The sequence below is a fragment of the Rhineura floridana genome, chromosome 8 (genome assembly GCF_030035675.1).
Source record: "Rhineura floridana isolate rRhiFlo1 chromosome 8, rRhiFlo1.hap2, whole genome shotgun sequence".
Classification (NCBI taxonomy): domain Eukaryota; kingdom Metazoa; phylum Chordata; class Lepidosauria; order Squamata; family Rhineuridae; genus Rhineura; species Rhineura floridana.
Window position 1 is genome coordinate 65058207 of NC_084487.1, and position 26616 is coordinate 65084822.

General features: G+C 41.9%; 1 protein-coding gene across 6 annotated transcripts in view; it reads right to left on the reverse strand.

The window, feature by feature from the left end:
• The window catches only part of ACSS3 (acyl-CoA synthetase short chain family member 3), an 87628-nt gene that overhangs the window by 28592 nt on the left and 32420 nt on the right, over positions 1 to 26616 (reverse strand). For all 6 annotated transcript variants that reach the window (XM_061637799.1, XM_061637796.1, XM_061637802.1 and 3 more), the window contains 4 exons: positions 22456 to 22607; positions 17172 to 17275; positions 5504 to 5599; positions 2345 to 2408 (listed from right to left, as the gene is read on the reverse strand). In XM_061637799.1, coding sequence (XP_061493783.1) covers positions 2345 to 2408; positions 5504 to 5599; positions 17172 to 17275; positions 22456 to 22607 — 416 coding nt within the window. The remainder of the gene's footprint in view (positions 1 to 2344; positions 2409 to 5503; positions 5600 to 17171; positions 17276 to 22455; positions 22608 to 26616) is intronic.

The window sequence follows — 26616 nt, forward strand, 5'->3', positions numbered from 1 at the left end:
TCAACCTGAAGCCCTGGTTTGTTGTTGGCTTGATCATGACTTCTTAGGAACCACCAAAAAATGATCCCTGGATTGGACTTACTGCAAATCCAAGGCTTCCTGGTTTGTTTATCCTGTTTGCACCAGGAGATGAGCCAAGTGAGGAAACTGGGCAGTGAGCACCAGCACACAGCTCATGCCTGATAAACATCTGAAGGTCTAACTTACCATTAAGTGCAAATGCAGCCAATGTGTGCAGATAAGAGTCACACAATCTGCAATTTGCATGTTATAATGTACATTTTTATTAGCACTTAGATCCAAAAAGACAACATGTAAAGCAGCCACAGATGTTGAGTTTGTGATCTGGCATTGTCCTGTCAACTTCTACGAAAGCAATAATGTCTCAGAGCATTAGTGAAACACGTACTTTGCTAACAATTGGCACTGCGAATGCAGAAAATAGGAAAGGCTAAAGTTAAAACAGTGGTATAATCAGTTGAGCAAAAGGACAGTCACCTCCAGAATTACCTGTAAATCAGCCAAAAAATGCAAATGACACATACCATGGTAGCAGAAGATTAACGAGCGCCTAAGCAGAAGCAGAGGAAACTGAAAAAGGCAGGAAAGCAGAAAAGGAGACAAGAAAACCAGCCAGTGCTCCCACTGTGCATAAGATGCTATACAAGATGTTATTATTTCATGAATCTACCAGACTGGAGATGCAAAGTTCCTTATCAAATGCCCTTAACATGGCATGCTAATATGGAAAAATCACAATAGGAAAATGGGCTGACTCCTATACAACATCTGCCTCTACTAGTATGTGTTATGAAGGCAACTGAAGGAAATGTGAAAGCATCATCAGAATTAGTAATCTATGTGAATTTTTCATGAGCAAGAAACTAGATCATTCCTTTGCTTCTTCTCACCAGATCATGTAGGAAAAAACTGACATCCCCGATGAGACAATATGCCAGAGTCCCTGAGAAACACACAGCACAATACTGCACATTTCCAGTAAGAAATTAGCCCTGCTGAGTTTAATGGGGCTTAGTCCCAAGTAAATGTGTATAGGACTGCAGCCTAAAAACTCCCTGCATGTATTATACGAGACAAGCATTTATTTATTTTTAACACAGTCCTTCATCCAAATGGATTGCAGGGTGGTGTACAAGGTGAATAAATTCATGCTGGACAGAAATACAACAGAACAATAAAACATCAACATTCATAAGGATTATTTTTATGAAAAATGAGGGACAGCTGTAAGACTTTGAAACTATAATGCAGAACAAACATAACCTCTGAAAAGGCCTGGGGAAATTAAAGTGCTTTAACCTGACACCAAAGGGATTTACTTCTTGAAAGGTGCAACACAGTCCCGCCCCACTGTTGTGCAGCTTCCACATCCCTGTCTCTAATGTACATGTGCTAAGCATGGAAGTCTAAACAGAGGAAGCCCACACACGTAGCTCTCCGCATGCGTAGAGGTTTCCACAGAAGCTAAAAACCTGTTTAATCTGGGAATCCTTATGCAAGGGAAGTTCTATGCTCATAGCCTTCCCCTACTCAGGTGACCATGCCCAATATGTGGACATTGGGGGGGGGTGTCAGGGAAACCATGCATCATCAGACTAGTGCCAACGGTGCAGCCAGGCTTCCTCTTAATCATGAAGTGAATGTGTCAAGACAGAAACTTACTGGATCCCCAGGTCTTCACTGGAGAACACAACCAAGATGCATCCCAGAGAAATGCGGGACACCGTGTTAGACTATGGATGACATTACCTCTAGGAAACCAACCAGCCATAACAACTACACAGCCTATACGGTTCTCAGTGGCAGACAGGAATGAGCCAGAATGACCCGCTGTATACCCTAATTCTGGTCTAAAGCATTCAAATGCAATGAACCACTACACCCACCACTCACTATTTGCACAGTCTGGAATTGACCTTTACAAAAGCAGTTCTCCCTCTCCGCAATGGCATCTTTCAACACCTGGACTTTTTCTTTCAATTCCAATTAAGCTCCCATGTGGAATTTTCCTTAAGTGAGGACTGGCTTTTGGGTATTCTCCAATGGAACAGTTACAAACACTGCAACAGATCAATAAAGCAATATCCCTTAACTGAGCAAAAGAAAGGAAATTTAGCACGTCACAATAAATTTGTTTTAATTCTTTTACTGGGAGATGTAGGCCTCCCATGTTGCTGAGTAGAGAGGTCATGTTTGTGGTCAGCAACAATAAGTATATTCAGTCCTTATTCAATCACATTATAATGTTTCGGCCCACACTCACTTGCTTCATCTACTTTATTTCATTAATTACAAATCCCTTGAAAAGTTATGGGTTGCTTACTTCACCACAATATTTCCTAAAGTCTTTGCTTTTGCAGGTTGCTTGTTGTCATCCAGAATCATCACTGAAACAAGAGAAAGTATAAGAAGAGGTCACAAAAACAAAGTCTCCCCACCGCCTTCAACTCTGAACTAGTGTTTTTCAAGCCAGAGGAAAGCTTCAAGTTTAATTGCTATGGCAAAATGTAACTTGAGAAAGCAATTACAAAACATTTGCAGTGCCCAGTTAGGTTATCTTATGGCCCTTGCTTGCAGACTAGACTGAAAAATGAGCTTGAAGTTGAAGATTCAACTAAGAGAAAAGCTGGACAAAGCTGGAATGCAAAATTACCTTCTTTATCAGAGGGCAAAATGAAACAGGATGCTCAAGAGAGACCGTTCTAAAAGAGTGGTATGAGATGCAAGACACAGTGAGAAGCACAGACAACTTAGTTGGAGCTTATGCCATTTAAACATCACTTGGAGGTTGCAAGTTGCAGTATTTACCTAATTTCACCCCTCTTTAAAGGCCCTATATGCAGCTACCGCATCTCCTATTCCATCCCACCACCAGTCACTTCACCCAGTTTTCACTCCAGTCTGCTGCACAGCAAAATCTTACTTCTTTTCATAAAGAAAGCACCTTCTTAAACACCCTTTTCCCCATAACACAGGGCATGTAGGTGTAACAATCACATTTAAATAAGTCATGGTTTATTAAGCAGAAAACCAGCATTGGGCCTGCACACTCCTCACTTGCCCTTTCCCTCCAGTGCTAGCTTTGGAAGCTTATATCATGGTTAATTAAACCACAGTTATCTGGTTTGGATGTAATGGGAAAGTACTATGACAGTGCTGAACCAGGGTGTGAGTGGAGGAGTGTACATGCCCCACTTTCATTCTTGCCTTAATAAACTAAGGGAACAATCCAAACCCAAGGATGCCCATGCCAGGATGAGGGGGGGTTGGAACAGGTAGATTTCCAGCAGAGCCAATTGAGCCTGGACTCAGCCAGGGCTATGCCAGCTGAAATCCCTCATCCCAGCTCAACCAGAAATACATTGGTATAAGTTCTCCATTCCAGCTTAGCTGGAGCTCAGCCAGCCTGGTCAAAGCCAGCTCAGCCAAGTACCAAAAAAGGGGTGTTCCGGGGGTTTGGTGGGGATATGAGAGACTTACCCCTATGCCAAACTCCTTTCAGCTTGGTCACATGACCTAGCAACCCAGCAGAAGTTATGCTGGCAAAAAGAGTGGAATAAGTCAAACTCTGTTTTAAAGGCTTGTTTTCCCTCTGCCAGGCTCGAGTTACCCCACTCCTAAACAGAGTTACACTGGCATAATTTACCCTGGCATAAATTATGATGGCTTCTTATTGTTTGGATTGCTCTGCCCAACTGATCTGGCTTTTACCTACTACCAAGACAGGGCAAGAAAAACATTGTTATTTTTTGAATTTTCATTCACACCCCACCTCTGCAACTTCTTTACTTTATAAAAACAATCAACTCTATTTTCCAACTAACTGAGCAATTTCTAGGCAAGTGAAATCGACCTTAAAGTGATCTCAGCCTGCAATCCTATACACACTTACCTGGTAATAAGTCCCAGTGAATTCAATGGGACTTATGTCTGAACAGACATGTATAGGGCTGCGGTCTTAATTACATTTCAAGAGCAGATATAATCCCTGGATATTTTTAGCCAAGCCATAATTATAGTTATGAAAATATCACAGCATTCTTAATCTTACAATTGTAAATGTTGTTCTGCCTTCAGTTGTCTTCCAAACTAGAGGCAGCTACTGCCTTTCATGCTTTATATGGATTCAAAGCCTACATTTCCTACAGCTAAAATAAAAGTGCTGAACACTAAAGATAGTGTCTTTAGCATTCCTTTCCAGTATGAGCGTCTGCAGAAGACTGCCTTCCTGATATAAGCGAAAAGAGAGCAAGTTTAAATTAAAAACAGACACTTGCTGAGCTCAATGCACATTTTAGTTCATAAAAATATTTCTGCAGGTTACTGACTTGATAGCCAGCAGCATCTTTACACACTGAAAAAAACATGCAAATGCTATTTGCTGTAAAAAGAGCAAAAGTCAGTATCTGAAATACACACATATGTTCAATGCTTATACAAGGGGACTTATAGAGTACATGGAGGTTTTGATGAAGACAAATATCCCTTGATGTCATGGCCTCTTGTGTATGTTTGTGCTGGCATGCTGATGCACATACAGACAGCAATATCCAATTTCACGCAAGCAGGCTTCCCATTTCATCTTCTCCCCCTGCAGCCTTCACACCCCTTCCAGAACTGCTCTGGGGCAAGGGCACTGAGGGGGGCTACAGAAAGGTGGAGAAATCTGTTTCAAAAAATTGTGTCCATTCCACTGGCAGGCAGATACCACTGGACATCACCCAGAGTTCCCCACAATCACAAGGCATCCAATTCAGTACAATGTCAGAAGCAACTCTGCACATGTGTTCCAATTATATGCAGGAGCTGCCCAATTTTGCCATAATCAGCAAACTTCATGCTCAGCAAGATACACACTGAGGTGTCTGTGAAGCTCTGGGCTAGGCTGATATAATGCAAATAGTTACTTTTCCGGTTTCACAAGCAGACCCAACTTGCCCTGTATGGGGGTTCATCTACAAGAGAGATTTGTGATTGCAGAAATGGTATTAGGTTTCTGGATTCAACCCATAATTAACTCACTTGGGCTTTTGTGCCTATAGAACCACTGGCTCACATTTGGGAGCCCCTATGAATAGGAATATTCTAGGTGATTTCTAAGCTTAAACCATGGCAACATCCACCCATGCTCTTCTGTGTTATGCCTGCTAGCAATGATGAGTATAAGTTATTGCAGCGTTAGGGAAATATTGAGGTATGGTACAATATCTAAACTGGACTGGAACACGCTGAGAGTAAGAAAAAGTGTTTTGATGAGGATGTGTCTTAAGGGTTTCTGACAACTGGAGATCTTGCAACTGAACAAGAATGCTGAAACAGCCAAGCAAGCCAGATCAAGGATGGGTTTGGTTCTCAGTTATTAAATATAGCAGTATTTCAGCTTTAAATACAGTCTTTCTGTTTCATCCTGTGGGGAACCATGTGCTTCTTAGAGATGATAAGCCAATACAGTATCATAATGTTATACACACTTCAACTTTACCATTGTATCCTGGCACCCGTTTTCCTGTCTGTCCTGGAGGAGGTGTTAAAGAGTTTCCCAAGCCAATACAGGAAGCTGTTATTGGAGATCCTGTTTCTGTAAAACAAGAGGGAGAAAGTGTTGTAAGTTCTGTTTAACCCAATGGAGTTAACTTCTGAGTAGTCACATATTGGATTGCAGCCTAAGGCTACTAGTGAATTGAAATTACTGTTCAAAGCAAATTTTGAATTATAAGTTTGGAGTTTATGAAATGCAAAGTGAACACTGATTAATATTTGGGACATTCTCATGACAAGTTTGCAAAAGGGTGTCAAAATTGTAAATAAACTAGGGTTTGGAAATCAGTTACTGTGCAATTTGTATAGAGATTAAAATGTTTTTTGGGGGATTTTTGTCTTCTCCCAGATTTATATTCACTGCAGCTGCTAGTCATAATTGACTGACAACAATGCTGTGAAATTTAGAAGAGAGGCCTTTATCTCCTATTTTAGGGTGCAAAGTTCCTCCCATATTGCACAGCATCATTCCAACAAATTCAGGCAGTTCAGAATTTTCACCCAACTGTACCCATTTACTTACATGCTTCCAGTTATTAGGCCATACCCACCGCCCATTGTGAAGATGCCTCAACACAGCACAGGAAGAAGCAAAGAACCTTGAATACTAACCAAGGACAAGTTGGAAATTCAAAAACAAATCCTTCCTTTAGGCAACCTACACTAGAGGCCAGCTCAGAAGGCAACTGTACTGCATGAAAAGCTGCCCAAACAAACAAGAGAGACTCAAACAAGAGAGATCAGAGCAACAGAAGCTGCTAATGCCACAGCCTGAAGAGTTTAAGTGAGAAAGGGCACACTAAGTAAACCAGGGACAAGTCCTGAAAAGGGCACTTGAAAATGATCAAAGAATGATGAATGAATGGCAAGGAGGAATGGGGGAGGGGAAAAGAAAATGATAACAACAAGAGATGAAAAGGAGATGACCCCAAAGACAGGAGAAAGTAGAACGTGGACCAAGAATAAAGAAGCAGGAAGGATGGAAGAAAGGCCAAAAAAAGCAACATGGAGCTTTAAATGACAGTATTAAGGAACAGGATAAGGAAATGAAAAGAGGAAAGTGTAACATCAGTAGCAATAAATAATCGCAAACACTAAAGTTCCATGATACAACCCATAGGTTTTCATGAAATGAGTAGGAATCAAGCTCAGACATTTCTTATGCTGGGATTTTGAGCAATAAAGGTTCCCAGTGGATCTCCTTTATTATTATTATTATATTTATTTATACCCCGCCATTTTTCCAAAACTGGGCAAATTCATGAAAATTGAAATGGACTGCCTTCACGTCAATTCCGACTTATGGCGACCCTATGAATAGGGTTTTCATGGTAAGCGGTATTCAGAGGGGGTTTACCATTGCCTTCCTCTGAGGCCGAGAGGCAGTGACTGGCCCAAGGTCACCCAGTGAGCTTCATGGCTGTGTGGAGATTCAAACCCTGGTCTCCCAGGTCATAGTCCAACACTCTAACCACTATGCAACACTGGCTAGTGAAGCATAAATTTGATATATAGGTGACTAATTTTAGCAAACTCAGTCAGCTGAACCATCTGCTTTATAAAGCAACTCCTAAAATGGCTGCAATCCTACACCACCACCACAGTGTTGATGACTAATTTTATACACCTCTATCATGTCCCCCGTTACCTTTTCTCTAAATAAAAAAAGACCCAACTGTTGTAACTTCTCCTCAATTCCATGATCATTTCGGTTGCGTTTTTCCTGCACCTTTTCCAACTTTACAATATCCTTTGGGGGGCTGTGCCAACCAGAACTGTACACAGTGTAGTTGCACCATAGATTTGTCCAACAGCATTATGATATTGAGGTTTATTTTCAGTCTTTTTCCTAATGATCCCTAACACAGTATTTGAAGTTTTCCCAGCTGCCAAGCACTGGGTTGACATTTTCATAGAGCTAGCAACCATTCTTTCCTGGTCAGTCACCACCAGCTCAGACCTCATTAGTATATACGGAAAATTAAGATTTTTTGCCCCAATCACTTTGCACTTGCTTACATTGACCTGCATTTGCCATTTTCATGTCAATTCACCCAGAGCTCACCCAGTTCATTTTGGATCCCCCAGTATCCTTTTTTGGTTTTACCACCATGAACAATTTGGTGTCATCAGCAAACCTGGCCACCTCACTGCTCATTATCCCCTAAATCCAGTTCACTTATGAACAAGTTTAAAAGCAAGATTCCCAATACAGGTTATTGGGGGAATCCACTTCTTACATTCCTCCATTGTGAGAACTATCCATTTCTTCCTGCTCTCTGCCTCTTGTTCTTTAACCCATCACTGGTATAGAAGAGTCACTGTCCCCTTATCCAATGACTGTTAAGCTTATTCAGGAGTTTTTAGTGAGGGACTTTATCAATAAGCACGTGGATAGAGGTGATGAAGTCAATAACCCCCAAAGTCTCCTGTAGAGCTTTGACCCTCTTGACCTTCCCCTCTCAGGGTTATTTTTTACTAATCTTTTTGTTTTTGTTTTTGTTTCCTCTTTTGAAATCAAATGTGACTGTGTTCAACTTCCTTGGGAAATGTCCACCTATATATATATGTTGCATTTGATAGCACTGTGTTCTTAAATGGGTTCAACAACACTTACATATAGTACCAGATCCCAGGTACCCCTTAAGATTAAGTCCAGGGTCATTTCCCCTCTCATTGGTTCCATACCTAACTGTTCTAGGACACAGTTATTTAAGGATGTCTAGAAATTTTGCCCCTTTATCATGATCGGAACATGCATTTACTCAGTAATTGTGAAGATAATTGCATTTTATTATTCTTTTAACCAGGTATACAGATGGATCTAGTTACCTCCCAAGCAAAAACAAATTTCTGGTCTTACAAGGTGAATTTATTTTCCCTGAGAGGCAACTAAGAGGAAGAATTCCTCTAGTCCAGAAAAGCAGAGTTGTAAACCTCCCGCTTTTTATCCAGTGCATGACAAACAAAGGGATTGCATAAAGATTCAAACTTTGTTATGGACAAGAAAGGATGGTCTGTGGCAACACTCCTGTCTCTACTGGTTTTCAGTGACCACAATGCCTGACATCACAATTATCTCAGGGAGTACTAGCTGTGCCATGGCAACCTCTGTAACTAAAACCATCTATATCTGTTTTACATTTACCTGTAAGGTAATGGGAAGAGGATCCTGCTCATTACAGCTGTGACCCTAAGTACCTGTTGTAGTTATTTATTTATAATTTAGTAGATTAATGTACCACTTGTTCAACTGGAATCCTCAATCATATATAGAATGCAACAGATACTGTAATGCCACACCTTTAAAAACAAAAACAAAAATCTCCAGCCCAGCCAGAGTAGAAACCAGCATCTGCTATTTATTTATTTATTTTATTGCACTTTTAGACCGCCCTTTAGCGACAAGCTCTCAGGGCGGTGTACAACAAGATAAAAACAGATTAAAATACAGGTGCGGGTACAATACAATATGAAAACATATTTACAAACAAAATTAAGACAAAAAATTAAAATTAAAATAGATTAAATTTAAAATTTAACATTTAAAATGCCTGGGCAAAGAGGTAGGTCTTTACCTGGCGCCGAAAAGATAATAAGGAAGGCGCCAGGCGTATCTTGTCAGGTAGGGCGTTCCATAATTCGGGGGCCACCACTGAGAAGGCCCTAGCTCTAGTTATTGCTCTCCGGGCCTCCCTATGCGTTGGAACCCGGAGAAGGGCCTTCGACGTCGAGCGCAGCGACCGGGTAGGTACAAAGCGGGAGAGGCATTCCGTCAGGTATTGCGGTCCGATGCCGTTAAGGGCTTTATAGGTAAGAACCGACACTTTGAATCTGGCCCGGAAACATATTGGTAGCCAGTGCAGCTGGGCCAGGACAGGTGTTATATGGTCAGATTTTTTAGGAGGTAAAAAAGTGGAAGGCATCCAATAAAAAGAAACAGAAAAAAGGTTGCAAACCAAGAATGCCAAAGATGAAAAATTAATAAAAATATATATTTATTGTAAATCCTTATTAAGCTGCCCAACGCGTTTCAGCCAAACATAGGCTTTCATCAGGGGCTAAAATTAAACAGAAAAAACGTAATCAGATTTTTTAGACCAAGTAAGAACTCTGGCCGCAGCATTCTGCACCAGCTGAAGTTTCCGAACCGTCTTCAAAGGTAGCCCTACGTAGAGTGCATTACAGTAGTCCAATCTAGAGGTTACCAGAGCATGGATAACTTTGGCGAGGTTCTCTCTGTCCAGATAGGGTCGTAGTTGGGCTACCAGCCGAAGCTGGTAGAATGCATTCCGTGCCACCGAGGCTACTTGCGCCTCCAGTGACAGGAGCGGATCTAATAAGACCCCCAAACTACGGACCTGCTCCTTTAGGGGGAGTGTAACCCCATCTAGGGGAGGTCGGACATCAACCATCCGGGCAGAGAGCCCCTCCACCAACAGCATCTCAGTCTTGTCAGGATTGAGTCTCAGTTTATTAGCTCTCATCCAGTCCATTATCGCAGCCAGGCAGCGGTTTAGTACATTAACAGCCTCACCTGAAGAAGATGAAAAGGAGAAGTAGAGCTGCGTATCATCAGCATATTGCTGGAAACGCACTCCAAACCTCCTATTGTATTTGCCTGTTGTTATCTGCCAAACAAGTAGGTCTTCCAGGGCTGAGTCACCCAGACAGATCTTAGCAAAGCTGCACCAGACAGCTGCCTTATATCCTTTCTAAACTAGCAGCCTGTGAAACAACTATATTGCCAAGGCCACACTTACACCTTCACAGAAGTAAGCCTCCCACTTCTTCAACACTGCACTTTTCTCCAACTTTGAAGAGATGAAAGTGATAAAGATACCAGTATCAGCTGTGCCAATTCCCAATACTGTCAGAAGTAACCACAGCACAAGCGGGAGGAAACTTTTGAGTGGTTCCCCGTTGCATTCTCTCCCTGCAGCTGACAAGTGATAGGGGGTAAACTTAGAGAAGGGACAGACCATGTCTGTGAGGGAACGCTAGAGGTCAACAAACCAGAGTTCCTCTTGATTCTCTCTTTGGGTAGCCTCCTGCTACAAGTCCTGTAAAATCATGCCTCCTGCGTGAGAACACTTCTGCAGAATTTGCATTGTGAATCTACCCATCCACACTCAGGTGGTAGGCCTTGAGTTCCAACATGGCACCCTCACAACCACCACCCCGGCATGATGCCTGCCCATTTATTTATTTTTAAACTGATCATACATATATACATTTGGTTCTCTTTTTTCAAGTTGCCTGGGATTTTTTAAATCTATCATTTATTTGTTTTTTGGGGGTGTAGGTGTTTTGCCTGCTTTTTTTAGTGGGAGGGGGGCTAAGCACAGCCAGTTCTTCTGTGAAATGGGTATTTTGTTCTGCCAACAGCAATTTCTTAGATTTTCAAATGTGCCCCCTGTTCTAGATAGTTGCCTTCTTTCTCTTAAGAGGAAAAGCGAAATTCACCTTGATAAAAGCCTGCCAAGAATGGAAATATTATCAAACTGGTTGTCGTTGTTGAAAGAACACTCTGTGGACTCCAGCCAATTTTGTTACACATACAAGTTGACAGAAGAAGATCCAATAACAAGGAAAATCACTAACTACAAAGCAATGATTCTGTCAGCAAAGGCAGTAATATAGTATTGAAATCCACAAATGTAAGGCTATAAAACCTCAAGCTAATAATCAAAAGATATTGAAGAGGTGAAAATTAATCAAGTCTCCTGGAGGTTAAATGCACCAAGAAAGACTAAATTATTGTGCTGATCTATGCATTCATTAAGACTCTATACTTCTCCAACTTTATTTTATTGTTTAATTTCCTTCCAAAAACACAAACCATTCTCTAAGTAGTAAGAATATCCAAATATAGTTACTATAGAAAACATTTCTTTTTAGTTATCCATACAAAATATTCTATTTTTAGTATTCGACGTGCCTGGGGATTCCATTTCTATGGCTTCTGTGAAAAATCAACAGAAGACTAAATCACCACAGGAAATAATTCTACTCTCAAGCTACTGCACAACAAATATTATTTTTTATAGTTAAGTACCATAAATTTAAGTGCTAATTTCAGTGGCCTCATAGCTCCTGAAACTAATTTTCCACAGATCAAACAGGCAGCATTTCAGTGGCAGAGCCATTTTTGTTACTGCTTGGTTCTTTGTGTGTTTATTCGTCTTGGGGGACTATATTTTCAACCCAGTGTTAAGACTTGCTGTACCAATACATAAATAAATGTTTCAGATGGGATGACATATTACTGTTCTTTATATACACTGCTATTATCACTACACATACATCACTGGAAGTGTTGAGGATTGCTTATTTGAGAGTGCATATATGTACGGAAAGGTTTTGGATTGAAAATGTCCCTGCGCTATATTAAGTAACATATTAATGATCTGGGCCTTCTAAACCCATTGTCCTTGGAAATAATCCCAGGGGCCACAGGAAGGAGCCAATCTCCCTCTCTGAAGGTGGAGAGAGAGAAAGAAAGAAGAGTCTGACCTCAGAGATATCAGATGCCCCCTCGCCACCATCACTGACACTTCTATGGCCATTGCCCTACCAGTATCAGAGCTCTAGCATCAACAGGAATGAAAAGAGGGGGTGCTGGGGTGGGGAAGACTGGGAGACTGAGAGATCCAAAGCTGAAGAATCCATAATCTTCCAAGTACCCCACAACTAGGGTGAGAACTGCACCAGCCCTGGAGTTAGGCTGGTTCATTTCTCTTCCATTGTTTCCAACGGGACAGAAATTGTAAGGGGAGCAGAAAAGGTCTGAGTAGCACAACAGCACTGCCCCCCTTATTTCTGCTCTGCTGGCACAAGCCCAGGAGGGCATTGCTTTCAGATCTTCCTGCCTGCCTCCCCCACCAAGATTACAGTTTATGTGTCTTTTGTTAAAAGTACATCCAATTAAATATTTTATACTGTGATCCAATGTAAAGATTGAGAAGAATGAACTCAGAGAAATTGCGAAAGAAGCACATTATAGTTCAGATCCAGCCAGGGTTAAACACATGCTTAAATCTCTCTGGTTAGTTAAAATGAAAGTGCTTAACTTTGGCTGGATTCTGCCCCATTTCTTTTGCTCGCTTTGGTAAGTCTCAGAAAAGGTCTGTAGAATAAACTGTCAAATCAAAATATCACAACGCTGAACGATTGAATAAGAACAAGAATAGGCAAGCCACCATGCGGTAATGTTCATTCTTCCGAAGGATAACACCCTTAGAAGTCTTGCTAACACTTACTGTATATATAAGGTTTTTCCTACATAGAGAGAATCTTCTGCAAAGAGAAATGCACATTTATACTTACATGTACCACGGATTACTGACAGTTTTATATGCACAGCAACTGCACAATCATGTACACTCTGTGCTGCATGCCATGTATTAAGATAATTTCCAGAAGAAGAAAAAACATATGGGTATCTCCACATATGGATAAAATTATTTATAAAAAGGTCCTGATTGTTTGTGCAGCTTTTTCCACCAAGGGGCCATGTGTGTATAAGTTCTTGGTATGCTCCTTAGAGCCCAAAGGCCAGGTGTTTGCATGGGAGTCAAGAGAAACTAGTGGAAGCAGGCTGGATACAGCACATGAAGCAGAAGCAGGGGGATGTTCCAGGAGCATTGAGGATCTGAAGCTAGCATCCTTCTGCCTCACCGTACAAAGCAATGGAACATCTGTCACTTGGACTTTTGAGTCTGGCTAATCTGGAAGGATACTGCAAACCATAAAACCAATTTGTGGAATCCGCGATAGTCTGTCTGCTAATTAAGTTGAATAAACCTTATACTCAAAGGAAAAAGGGGGGCAACAAGGTATTTCTTCTCAATTTCCATCCTTACTTTCCATTTTGAAATGTGGAAAACCTTAACAGAGGGTCAAACAGCAAGCATTGCCTATCTAGCTGCTTCTTAATCCAAAGATCCAAACTGTAGTTTTGTACATTTACTGTATATCTTAGTCTTTCTAGTTCAACCAGGCACCCTTCTTTCATAGCATGGCTCCACCACTGCCCCATAGAAGAGTAACATTATAATAGGCAGAGAAGGACTAAGGGGGCAACACTCTTGTACTTCTCTCACCTTTTCTGATCTCCCTCCCCTTTTTAAAAATTTTGTCCTGTTGGAAATTACTGCATTACTGCTATTTTAAGCAGATCTTGTTAAGGGGGAATGAAGCACCTTGGAAATCTCTCCCAATATTTACCCCTAGTTTGCATCATGTGCTGCATAATACAGTTGCAATTTTTTTTAAAGGCGCATGATCATAAAATGTATTTCCCAGTTTTAATTTAATCAAAGTACCTTATTAGCTTCCTTTGTTGCAGTGCTTATAACTGATGCACAATGGACACTGCCGCAAATTGATGTTATAAAAAACAACTGCATATCTTGCTGCTAACCATTAACAAATGTAATCATGTCCAGAAAACATCATTTCCACTTCAATCAGAATAATACTATAAAGATGGAAAAGACTGATTAGACTGCTACTATTTTAGTTAGGTAAAAATTACCTACAGCAGGGATTAGTGTTTTATAAACTGCTTCTTGCTCTTTCTCCAGCAAAAGGTCCTCCGTGGCTGACTTAAATCTTGCAAAGGATTATTCTTTGTATAAAAGGGATTCATGGAGCTTAACTCTCAGTTCCCTATTCTCAAATCATCAGTAAAACCATCGACTTTCCCCTAATGAGGACTCCAGTCTCTGAATTTTTTTGGGGGGGGGGAGCTGTTGCTAAGCAACACAAGTGACATCAGCAGCCTGTAACATTTTCATCGAAATATGTAAAACTAGTGGCTGTCACAGCTTCTCTCATATATAGAAATGAGATTTTAAAAGCCACCCCCCCATTCTTAAAATAATGTTTGAGATCAGAACTGTGTCTGAACACCGTTTAGCTATTCCTTTCCTTTCAAATCAGGGTAACTGCATTATGAGTAGGCAGACGACCAGAAGCAGGAGGAAGCTACTGAACTTAAACAGTTAAGATGAACCAAAGAGATGCCTGATACATGCTCAATTCAAATAAAGTGAGCTGGAATGGATACAGTAAATTTGATCTCACAAGAGACAAAGAGTTATGGCGGGGAGCTCTTCAGAGGGATTATAAGGGCAGGCTGCCAGTAAAGCTCCACAAATCAGGGGAGAAAATATTCTTTGTACTTTAAACAACTGGCTCAGGTGCCACCATGTTGATACCCAGGCAAGGTGTTATCACTACTACTAAAAAAAAATTAAAAATTAAAAATGCAGCAATCTGAGGTATTTCTTCTTCAAATTACACTCTTCCTGCCTGCCTTTTAGCTTTCATTTAACCCATACCATTTTTTCCTCTCTGCATTTCACTAAAGACTAGGATTGTGGGATAAATTCAATTCAGTTTACATTTAAAGGCAGAACTACCTCATTCACATATTCCAAAACAATACACAAACCGAAACACAGCCATCCTTCAAAACTTGCATTCTCTGAATTTTGTAATGCAATTCTCCAGCTAAATAATGTTTATAAAAATGCATATTCTACTGAAAATAACAAAAAAGCATTATATAATAGGAGAAATTGCTTTGCAAAAAATGTGTGCATCACGTAAAATGGCATACAAAAATATTTACATCAGGAAAAATCTGCACTAAAATGCTGATGAGGCAGGCTTTTAAGAAAATAAATCACAAACTGATGTGAATATGTGGAGAATTGAAGATTGGAAAAATGAAAAACGGAGATAAACCAAAACTGACAAATGCATGCATCCCTACTAAAGACTCTGTACTACTGTATAGAGTCTATGTAGGGCAGAAGAAAGAACAATCATATGCAAGTGAGAAACACAGGAAGCCGAGTCAGACCATTGGTGCATCAAGCTGCTTACAGTCACTAATCACTGGTAGCAGTTCTCCAGTGTTGTAGACAAGGGTTTTTCCCAGTCCTTCTTCAAGATGCTGGGGACTGAACCTGGGTCTTCCTGCTTGTAAAGCATGTCATTTACCACTGCCCGTCCTATAGCTGATAGGCCAAATACACATTTGATGTAATCATTGCAGGACAAAAGATGTCTGGAGAGAAGAAATATAACCCATGGGTCAGACAAATAATAGGAAATTGTGGCCAATATATAGCATGCTAAGTGAATTGAAGGCGAAATTATTACAGATAGTGCTACTAAATCATTTTCTAGCTTTTTTTTTTTTGCTTTGCAGTTGTGGCTCCACTCCTGTCAACAGTTGTTTTTTTAAAATCACACTTCCTGGTTTTTTTCACTCAATCTGTGGCTCCAACTTTACGCTGCTCATGTGAGTAGACCTCTTGCAGAAAAAGGTTGTTTTTATTTATTCCTTCTTGCAAACCAGCCTGCAATATATCATCGGGGGAGGAGCGTAGAAGGCAAAAATTGTAAGTTGGAACTGTTTGGAAAGATCCTGAGAAGACACTGCCTGAGCAGAAGAAAATTAATGCTGGGCCCCCCACTAAAGACAAATTGGCACCGAGAAATCCACAAAGACACATCAGCTGAAAAGCAACTCCTGCTGAGCAAGTGGCTGATAACTGCTGAAGGCCTTTTTCTGTTGTGGAGACCCATTTTCAGAACTCTCTCCCCAAGGAGGCATAACTGACACCTACTTTGATGTATTTTTGGTAGAGAGAGAATATCTTTTTATTTCCTCTGCTTTTACCATCTGAAGAAACTTTACTGTGAATTTTGACTGCTTTTATCCTGCTATTCAATTATTCTGCCTTTGGGTTTTTTTGCATTTTCGTTCCTTTAAAACAAACAAACAAAAAACTTCTGTAAACCACCCTGAAATTGTACTGAAGAATGGTATAAAATCTGAGAGAGGGAGGGAGATACCAAGTCCAGTAGGTGGAGCAGTAATAAGACTTTAAACCAACTGCAGGTAGAAGGGAATTTACAACACTGGGAAACCATGGGAATGTGTAGTCTATATACTAGGGTAATATGTTTGCTAAACATCTTAGATTTACTAGTTAGCGAACTGGATCCAGCCGGCAGGCAATATCCAAGTTTTCCCCACTCCCTGCAGGCCACTTTGACAAGTGGATGGGGCTGCCCACCTGTCAATCATCTGATGTCACCTCAACACCAGGTAAAGAATCTTCCTTTTCCTAAATGGGATTTGCAACAGCATCTGCTGATTGACATCTGCTTCAAACCTGCCCGTTCTAGGAAAGCGTTTCCCTGCAAGGTTTGATGTTAACTTCAGATCAGCTACCTGGTACTTAGAGCAAGCCCTGCTTTGGTTTGGGCTCCACCCACTTTACTAATAGGTGGAATGACGCATCAGTCTTTTGTCCTTCCAGTAGAAAAGTAATCAGATCATTCCCAGTTCCCAAATAACTCATTCCCATGAGAGCAGAAGCTACAAAAATAGTAAGAGGGGTCCAAAAGACAGCAGAAACAGAATGTTAAACCACAGCCATGGATACAATGGCCAAATGAGGAATGAATCCCAACTATATACTGCTGTAAGGAGAAATCCGTACAAGTCTAAGGAGCTCTGCATATTAATAGGTTTGAAAACACAAACTTCAGTCAGGAAGGAGGTAATGTTTAAAAATAGAACTAACCGGTTTGCCACCAGTGATCCAAAACTGGAACCTTGAAGATTTTTTTGCACCATTCTAAGGTATCCACGTCACAGCGTTCACCAGCTACAAACAATGTTCGGAACCTGTATTAAATAGAATTATTTTCAGCATTTCTCCCCAATACAGAAAAAGAAACACACTAAGGAGGTCAGTGTTGTGCACCTGCTTCGAAGAATAAGGTATGGAGCTTCCCTATTCGTGAAGGTGGTTAAATATGGGGCTGTGGGGGAAGGAAGGGAGCCTTGAGATAGGAGACAAAGTGATGCTGAGCCTCTCCCTTCCTTCCTTCCCATATAAACAGGGATGGGGAACCTCAGGCCTGTGGGAGGGGAGGCAAATGAGACCTTCCAGCCCTTTCTGTTTGGCTCTTGGGAGTCTCCCCATGGCCCTCATCACCCCTTCCTTTGCACCCTCCTTGAGTGTTTTGCACCTGACTAGGTGTCCTCGAACTCTGATATTGACTTTAGCTTGTCCAGATGGAAGATAAAGAGGGATGTATGAGTGTGTGCAGAAACTAGCCTACTGTACAAAGGTAAAATTTATATCCATTGCTCCGCTCACTTTTGCCCACCTCTGACATGTGGGCCCCAGAAGGTTGCCCAGAAGGGAATGAGGGATTGTGGTCTCAGGGTGAAAAAGGCTCCCCAGCTCCATTAGAAGGGGATCCTATATGTTCCCCTTGCAATGACTGACACATATCAATCACCTCTCAGGTGGCTGACATGTGCCAGAGGTGGTGAGAACAGCTACAGCTTTTCTTCACCCACCATCTGCCACCTTAGCTGACACAAATGTGTTGTAAAGAAGATTCTCTTCCAGGGACAGGGCTGGGTGAGGATAGTTTGCTGCTTGAGGCAGAAGAGCAAATATTTTTATTTTATTTTATTTATTATTTGATTTATATCCCGCCCTTCCTCCCAGCAGGAGCCCAGGGCAGCAAACAAAAGTGCTAAAAACTCATCAAAACATCATAAAAACAGACGTTAAAATACATTAAAACAAAACATTAAAAACATTTTTTTAAATCTTTAAAAACATCTTTTAAAAAGGGTTAAAAACATATTGTTTAAAAAAAAACATATTAAAAGCAATTCCAACACAGACGCAGACTTGGATAGGTCTCAACTTAAAAGGCTTGTTGAAAGAGGAAAGTCTTCAAAAGGCACTCAAAAGATAACAGAGATGGTGCCTGCCTAATATTTAAGGGAATTCCACAGGGTAGGTGCCGCCACACTAAAAGTCCATTTCCTATATTGTGCAGAATGGACCTCCTGATAAGATGGGATCTGCAGGAGGCCCCCACCTGCAGAGTGCAGTGATCGACTCGGCATATAAGGGATAAGATGGTCTTTCAGGTATCTTGCTCCCAAGCTGTATAGGGCTTTGTACACCAGAACTAGAACCTCAGGCCGGTAGCAAATGGGCAGCCAGTGCAATTTTTTCAGTAGCGGAGTGACATGTTGGCAATACCCTGCCCCAGTGAGCAGTCTCGCCGCTGCATTTTGCACCAGCTGCAGCTGCCGGACCAACCTCAAGGGGAGCCCCACATAGAGCGCATTACAGTAATCCAGCCTGGAGGTTACCAGTGTGTGGACAACAGTGGTCAGGCTATCCCGGTCCAGAAACAGCAGCAGCTGTCATACCAGCCAAAGCTGGTAAAAGGCACTCCTAGCCATGGAGGTCACCTGGGCCTCTAGCGACAAAGATGGATCCAGGAGCACCCCCAGACTACGGACCTGCTCTTTCAGAGGGAGTACGACCCTATCCAAAGAAGGCAACTCACCAATTATCCAAACTCGGGAACCACCAAACCCACAGTACCTCCATCTTGCTAGGATTCAGACTCAGTTTATTAGCCCTCATCCAGCCCACCACCGAGTCCAGGCAGCAATCAAGGGCTTGCACGGCCTCTTCCGATTCAGATGTTACGGAGAAATAGAGCTGGGTATCGTCAGCATACTGCTGACACCTCGCCCCAAAGCTCCTGATGACTGCTCCCAAGGGCTTCATATAGATGTTAAACAGCATGGGGGACAAGATGGTACCCTGCGGCACCCCACAGCACAACTACCAGGGGGCCAAAAACAGTCACTCAATGCTATTTTCTGAGAGCGACCCTGGAGATAGGATCAGAACCACTGTAAAACAGTGCCTCCAATATCCATCTCACCAAGTCGGCCCAGAAGGATACCATGGTCAATGGTATCAAAAGCCACTGAGAGATCAAGTAAGAATAACAGGGTCGCACTCCCCGTCCTCCCGATAAAGGTCATCCATCAGGGCAACCAAGGCCGATTCAGTCCCATAACCAGGCCTGAACCGAGACTTGGATGGGTCAAGATAATCTGTTTCATCCAACAGTACTTGCAACTGCTGTGCCACAACCCTCTCAATCATCTTCCCTAAAAAGGGGGTATTTGCAACCGGTCGGTAGTTGTCACAAACCAATGGGTCCAGGGTGGGCTTTTTCAGGAGTGGTCGGATCACCACCTCTTTCAAATGAATGCTTCTGTCCAAGTCAAATTTTTATTTATATATTTATCATTAAATTTATATCCCAAACCTTCCTCCAAAGGAGCCCAGGACAGCAAACATATCAATACTAAACCAATACAACTAAAACTTATAAAAACACTTAGGGTTTTTAGATGCATAGAGCCAAGGTTGGGCAAGTTATTTTGGTGACTGATGCAGAAGATCCCATAAGTGCCTCTCTGTGGGAGTAAAAACACAGCAATAATAAATTAAATTACTGACAATTTGCTACCCTTTCATGATACTCAATGTCACCTATCTGAGGTGACCACCTCACTCTCCTTAATGGTAGGGCTGTCCATGCTCAGGGAGTCATTTGAGATTTAAAAGCAGGATCTCCCCTGTTCAGTCACTCATTTCTCCCTGCCCTGAGCAGAGGCAGAGACAGGAGCATGCAAACTGGAGGTTCTCTCACAAACTCACCATGGTAGAATCCTGGGAGCTAGCAATAAAGAATAGGACCAAAGGCATGAGAAGTGACAACAATATATTGTTGCAGGCCTCCCCAATCTCAGAGCGGTGAGATTTCTAGGGTCCCTGCACTCCTCCAGGGTTTGGTTTCCTTAGGGAAGAAGGTCAGAGGAGACTGCGGTGTCTTTATGAAATATGGTTTATTTATTTACACACATTCCAACCTGAGCTTAGGATGGTGGGGGTTCAAGGCATCAGCAGTCCAATATCCAGCTTTCCCATCAGGGTGACAGGAGGCACCCCAAACGCCATGGTGCAGAGAGCCAGTCTCTCTGCCTGCCTGCAGTTACTAGCCTTTCTCTAGACACAACTAAAACTACAAGCCTCTGCTGGGCTCCAGGAAGGGGGGGGATGCTCTCCTGAAGAGTTTCAATGACAAAAGGGTCTTCCTGGCCCATTTACAGTTGCTGGGCAACTGATAGGCCCATTATCTTACCTGGCCACTCTGTTTGCTTAACAAAGGAGAGACTCACCTGACCAGCACAGCGAGTTTCTTTCCCCCCAGGTGCAAGTCTCCAAATCAGAAGCTGGAAAGGGGACCCACAGGGATCATCCATTCCAACCCCCCCAACTCATAACAATATGTTTTGCAAATGGAAGAGAACAGTTGCAAATTATAAAGAGGTAATGGAAATATGTGGGAAATCTATTCATAATATGGCATTATAAAACAGAGAATATGTTAGGTCAGCGACTTAACAGCTATAGATTAATTATTTAGAGGAGCTCCCATAAATATTTCTTTATACTGTAGAACACTGCACACTAGGTGTAATGTGATTAATGACATGTTCATACGGTTCTGCTCCAGCTATGATGGCTTGCTCAGCCTACTAAATTTAGTTTAACTCAAGTAGAAGAAAACCAAAGTATTATTCCCCACCTGTAACACCTGTGTAAGCTGATCTCTTCTCTCTTTGTTACAGCGTTTTGGCCACTTCTACCTTATATGTGTAAAACAAGGCCACCCCATTGGCCTTTTGGAAGCTACACAAGACCCTACTTTCCTCTCCATTCCAAGAAATGAAGATATTGTGGCATCATTCCTATTTAAGTAATGAACAGCAGAGTCATCAATAACATATCCAGAAACTCTCATACAGCTTCTTCAAAAGAAAGAAGTTACATTCTGTTTGATTACATGTGGTTCTAATATATGTGCTAATGGAATTCCAAAACAAACACTCAATAACTAAAACAACTACCCTCTGATACCTTAAAGGAGCTGGGGAGTGTTTGGCTCTTCATAAGCTACTGGACTACAGCTCCCATGACCCCCCAACTATTGGCCATATTAGCTGGGCTGATGGGAGGTGGAGTCCAACAACATCTGGGAGGCTAGCAGTTCCCCACCCCGCCTTAAAAGATAACTAAAATTCTGGTATCAGTCTTAAGTAGTAGTTTTGATGGATACTTCAGGTGTAAGTGTAATACCTGGGGGTATCTAAATAATATGTTAACATGATTTCTTTAGCCTAGTTTTGGTGTATGTATATTCAACAAGCTTCCATTGAACGTCTGGGAATTACAACTAGATTTTCTTTGTCCAAACCTTAACTGTTTGATGACTGCAGGATTTCTCCATCTTAGCATTTTCATAAAAACTAGATGGTGAGTCATCATACGCAACCTTACCCACAGCATGCTTATGGGTGGTGGGGAGGATACAATAAATAATTAAATATAAAATAATATAATACTTTGATTTTTAAGAACAAGTCTGAGATATAATCCATTCTGACCCACCCTAGAGCAGCCAATCTACCAATTTTGATTATTTGTCACTGAAGAAGCCCTGAAGGTCAAGAGATATTTGGCAATTTGGACTGTCATTCACCTAGGCTACAACATCTTTTTCTTGCAAGAAATATTTTATCGTATTGGAAAGGTTTTGCCTCCAAACTAGAATTAGAAACTTACTTCATACTATGGTTTCCAATTCTGGTTTCTTGGCAAACTACGGTTTGTGCAAATCATTGTTTGACCTATTAACATGTCATAGCATATTATGGTTTGCTCAAACTAGTAAGGGAGGGAGGGAATTTGGGCATTTAAACAGAGAAAGGAGCAAGGAACATGCAAGCTTGAAACACTGCAATTGATGGTTTGACCATTTACACAGAAATAAGGCCACAGTATGTATGCACACACATAACCTATAACATCTTCACAGCTGTCCAAAGTCAAGGTACAATATACATTTGAGGCTTATTCACAATAGGAAATAAAAAAGGCTTCCGGCTTAATCTAAGCTCACCTTTTCAGAGTGTACTGTTTCCCCAAGTTAGCCTCAGGGTCCTGTTGACGGATTGCTCTAATTGCAGTTGGTGCAGTAAAAAAGGCAACTACTCCATGCTCTGCCAGCACACGGAAAAAAGCACCAGCATCTGGAGTTCCCACGGGCTTCCCCTATGAAGAGATTTGTTTTTTTTAAAACATTCACATTGGGTAAAAGTGTTCCACATTCTTCCATGCTTTAGGTCTTGAATGCAATAGTAGTTATCAACTTGTCAGTAGAATGTTCCAGTGATTGGTAAATTGCTTTTGTACAACCATGAGGAAATTATTTGTTTACTGCACCATTAATGGCTCAGTTCTGTCTCAGGGTGCTCTCAAAAACACACTGCATTCAGATACAAAGTGAGCCTAAGATTTCAAGTTCTTGTGTGTCAGAATTAATTTTTATTATTTATTATTCACGTACTTATGTATTTATATTTATATCCCACCTTTCCTCTGACAAGTGCAAGGAGGTATGCACAGTTCCAACAACATCATCATTTTATCCTTACAGGTAGCTGGCTCACTTGCTTTGGTATATGAGAAGTACAACTAATCCTCACTTGGCTATCTTCAAAATCAAGGTACCACAACAAGGAACTAATACAGGATTAAAAAGGTCTGACCCACTGGGTTTGCTGTCCTACAATAGCAGGCTAACAAACATAATTAACCAGGAAATAGAGTTGCTCACTGTAACTCCTTGTTCTTTGGAGTGGTTGTTCTGGGTAGTCCACATATAGGAAAGTGCTTGTGTAATCCATGGGCAGGACCTGCTAGAAAGCTCTGGAAGATTAGCCCCTCGCCCATGCATGGTAAAATAGCTCATATGGGATGAGGAACCTCCCCACTCAATTCTTTCCCTCTATCTAGAGCTAAAAGAGCCATCTTTTATTGATAGTCTCCTCTGTTGTGATGGAGGGCAGGATATGTGACTAAACAGAACATCCACTTTAAAAAACCAAGAGTTACAGTTAAGTAGCTTTTAGTTCTCTACAGTCCCACATATGGAAGCACAGTGTGTCCAATTATCAGAAAATGGCGTTCCTTTTAAGGGGCGTATTTGCCCTCACCATAATTACAGGGAAGGCTTGTGAACATTCTAGAATCAAGAGTTAGGAGCCACGTGAGATCAATCAACCAATAGATGAAGGCGCAGAGCAGCAGATATAAGGCTGCTCCGTCCTTCCCGCGCTTGCCTTTTTTGCCTTGCGGCAGCTGCGTTTGTTCTCCTTCCACGTTGCTCCGTTTGCGGTTTGGGCGTTCCTGCTAAGTATTTTCATCGCTAGAGCTTCATTTGCCAATTGTTTCCTCGTTTAAGCCTCTTCAGTTGCTTTATCTGATCTCCGACGATCAGCTGGGCAGCGGGCTCCGCCCACGCACCCTGCGGCACGGGCGACAGGCAGGCTTTATTATTTCCTTGTCGTGCTACCGTTACAGTTATTGCCTTTTAAGTTTCAGTAAGAAGGGTTGGAGTTGGTTGATTCTTTGTTCTTGTTACAGTTTGCGTGCATTTAAGTAATTGTGCCCTATCTATCGTTGTTATAATATTGACCCCCCCCATACGTTCTTGTTGAGTTCCTTTAGTTTGCTTGGTGATCCTGTGGTTTAGTTGGCAGTTGCCTCATCTTACTTTGAGTAAACTTTTAAATATATTCATAATTATTGCTTAAGTTAATTTCATTATTAAGGTATTGCATTAGTTTTAAATTACATTTCATAGTGGTTTATTGTTCAGTTTATTAGAGTGTAATTCATTACCCCACCCCCACCTCCCACTTCCCTTTACCTTAAAAATTCCCCCCATATCATAGTCATATATACATAAATAAATAAAGAATAAGTTAATATATTAGAAATAATAATAATAATAATAAAAGTCAAATTTATTGTTATAGTGTAATTAGCACTTATGTGTGCCATTTATTATTAAATTTGTCAACTTTATAATCTAGTAGAGATTGCATTTTGGTACGTTGCATAATTGTGTGGATTGGTTTTTACAAATATGCCACCCAGGAAGGCTCAAAAGAAAAAAGGGGTGCGGGTTGTGAAGCAAACGACAAAGCGTCCTCCACCCCAGCAGAACTTGTCTTCTGACGAAGAGGAAGATTTAGAGACCATCTGTGCCTTGGTGGCTAGGGTGGAGGCGCTGGAAAAGGAACGCAAGCAGCCGCTTGATGCTGAAGCTGGCACAAGTTCCGCTCCTGCAGGTAAGAAATCTGCAAGGTTGGCTTCCAGAATGCCTACAAATCGTCTTCTTGCTGATTTAGTTTCTAGGATTGGAGTTCTGGAAGCGGCAGCGCACTGTGAGGAGCCAGCTACCCAGACGCCTTCCGCTTGTTTGCCAACTGTTCCTCTCATGCTGTGGATACAGATGAGCAACTTTTGCACTCACGAGCTCACAATACACATGTACAAGATTCCAATGCCCTTAACAGGGAGGTACAAACGACTGGCTCTCCTTTGTCGGGAGATGCTATGCACCCAGTAGTTTTTATGGGAGGTGTTTTGGTCCCCCAGTACCCACAGCTTCCGTGGCCGGCGGCTGCCGTGAGTCCTTGGCAGCTGCCTTCGACTACCTCTTCTCCATCACCTGCTTATTTGCCCCTTCCACATGGGGTTTATCCGCAGGCCGATATTTCCCTTCCGTTAGGTGATCATTTATTGTTAGCAACGAAAGAAAAAATATGGAGGGGAGAGTATATCGATCTGTTTACTCTCCTGTTTCGTGAGAATGAGGCTAAGATTAAGGATGGTCAGGAAGTTAAAGAGCGTGAGGCAGCGATAAAACGAAAGATTGATCGTGTATGGCCTAATTGGTTGAACGCCTATACGATTTATATGGGCATTATGACACAGGCTTATCCGTCTAGGGCTTTGTCCATGATAAAATATTAGGATATTGTGCATAGGGCCTTCCGAGAATTCTCTGGAACCACTTGGTTGACATATGATACGAATTTCAGGCAAGGAGCAGCACTGGATCCCACCCGTCGTTGGGATATTGAACATGCTGGTCTGTGGCTGAGATCTATGACTTCCGCCAGGCCCACTACAGGAGAGAGAGCCGATAGTGGGCATTTATTGGCACGTGCACAGACTTCCGCCTATGGCTCCAGCCAAGGTGGGCATTGGGTTCAATCCCAGCAAGTCTGCTGGACATTTAATAGCAATGGACGATGCTCTAGGCGTCCCTGTAGATTCAGACATGTCTGTGCATTGTGTGGAGGAAACCACTCTAGTTCCTCTTGCCAGAGGGCACGTACTGCTCGACAAGGTACAGGGGAGCATCAACAGCCAAAACGTGGGTCTGGCGATAGCGGCAGTACGTCTCAAGGCCAGTAGCCAGATCAAGCTGGCTCCTTTAGCAAAGCTGTTAGAGCTCTATCCCAATAGGCAGGCTGCTACTTTTCTACTTCAGGGTTTATGGATGGTTTTTGTATCCCTTTTGAGGGCCCTAGGATTGCTACATCATTAGTCCATCAGCCCACTCTCAGTAATTTAGCGTCTGTAGTGCTGGCCAAGCTTAATAAGGAGATACTTGCCGATCGTATATCAGGCCCCTTCAGTTTTCCTCCTTTGGAAAATTTGAGGATTTCCCCTTTAGGTATTATCCCTAAGAAGCAGGCTGGGGAATATCGCCTTATTCATAATTTGTCTTTCCCGAAGGGAGCCTCAGTCAACGATGGTATTTCCCCATTATATGCCTCTGTCAGATATACTTCTTTTGATGAGGCAGTGAGAGTAGTTAGGAAGGCTAGAAAGGGTGCTTTACTGGCAAAGTGTGATATAAAATCCGCTTTTCACCTTTTGCCAGTACACCCTGCAGATGTGATTTGCTTGGTCTTAAAGTTCAGGACCAGTTTTATGTAGACAGAGCTATGCCAATGGGTTGTTCGGTGTCTTGTGCTGTTTTTGAAGCATTTAGCACATTTCTTGAATGGGCATTGAGGAGGAAAGCATTATCCTCCTTCTCTGCTCATTATCTTGAATTTTTTTTATTATTTGTGGGGCCTGCTGGGTCTTCTCATTGCTTACATCTCATGCAAGCCTTTGATAATTTAACTGAGGAATTGGGAGTCCCGCTAGCACCTGAAAAGTCAGAGGGCCCTACTACTTCCCTTATTTTCTTAGG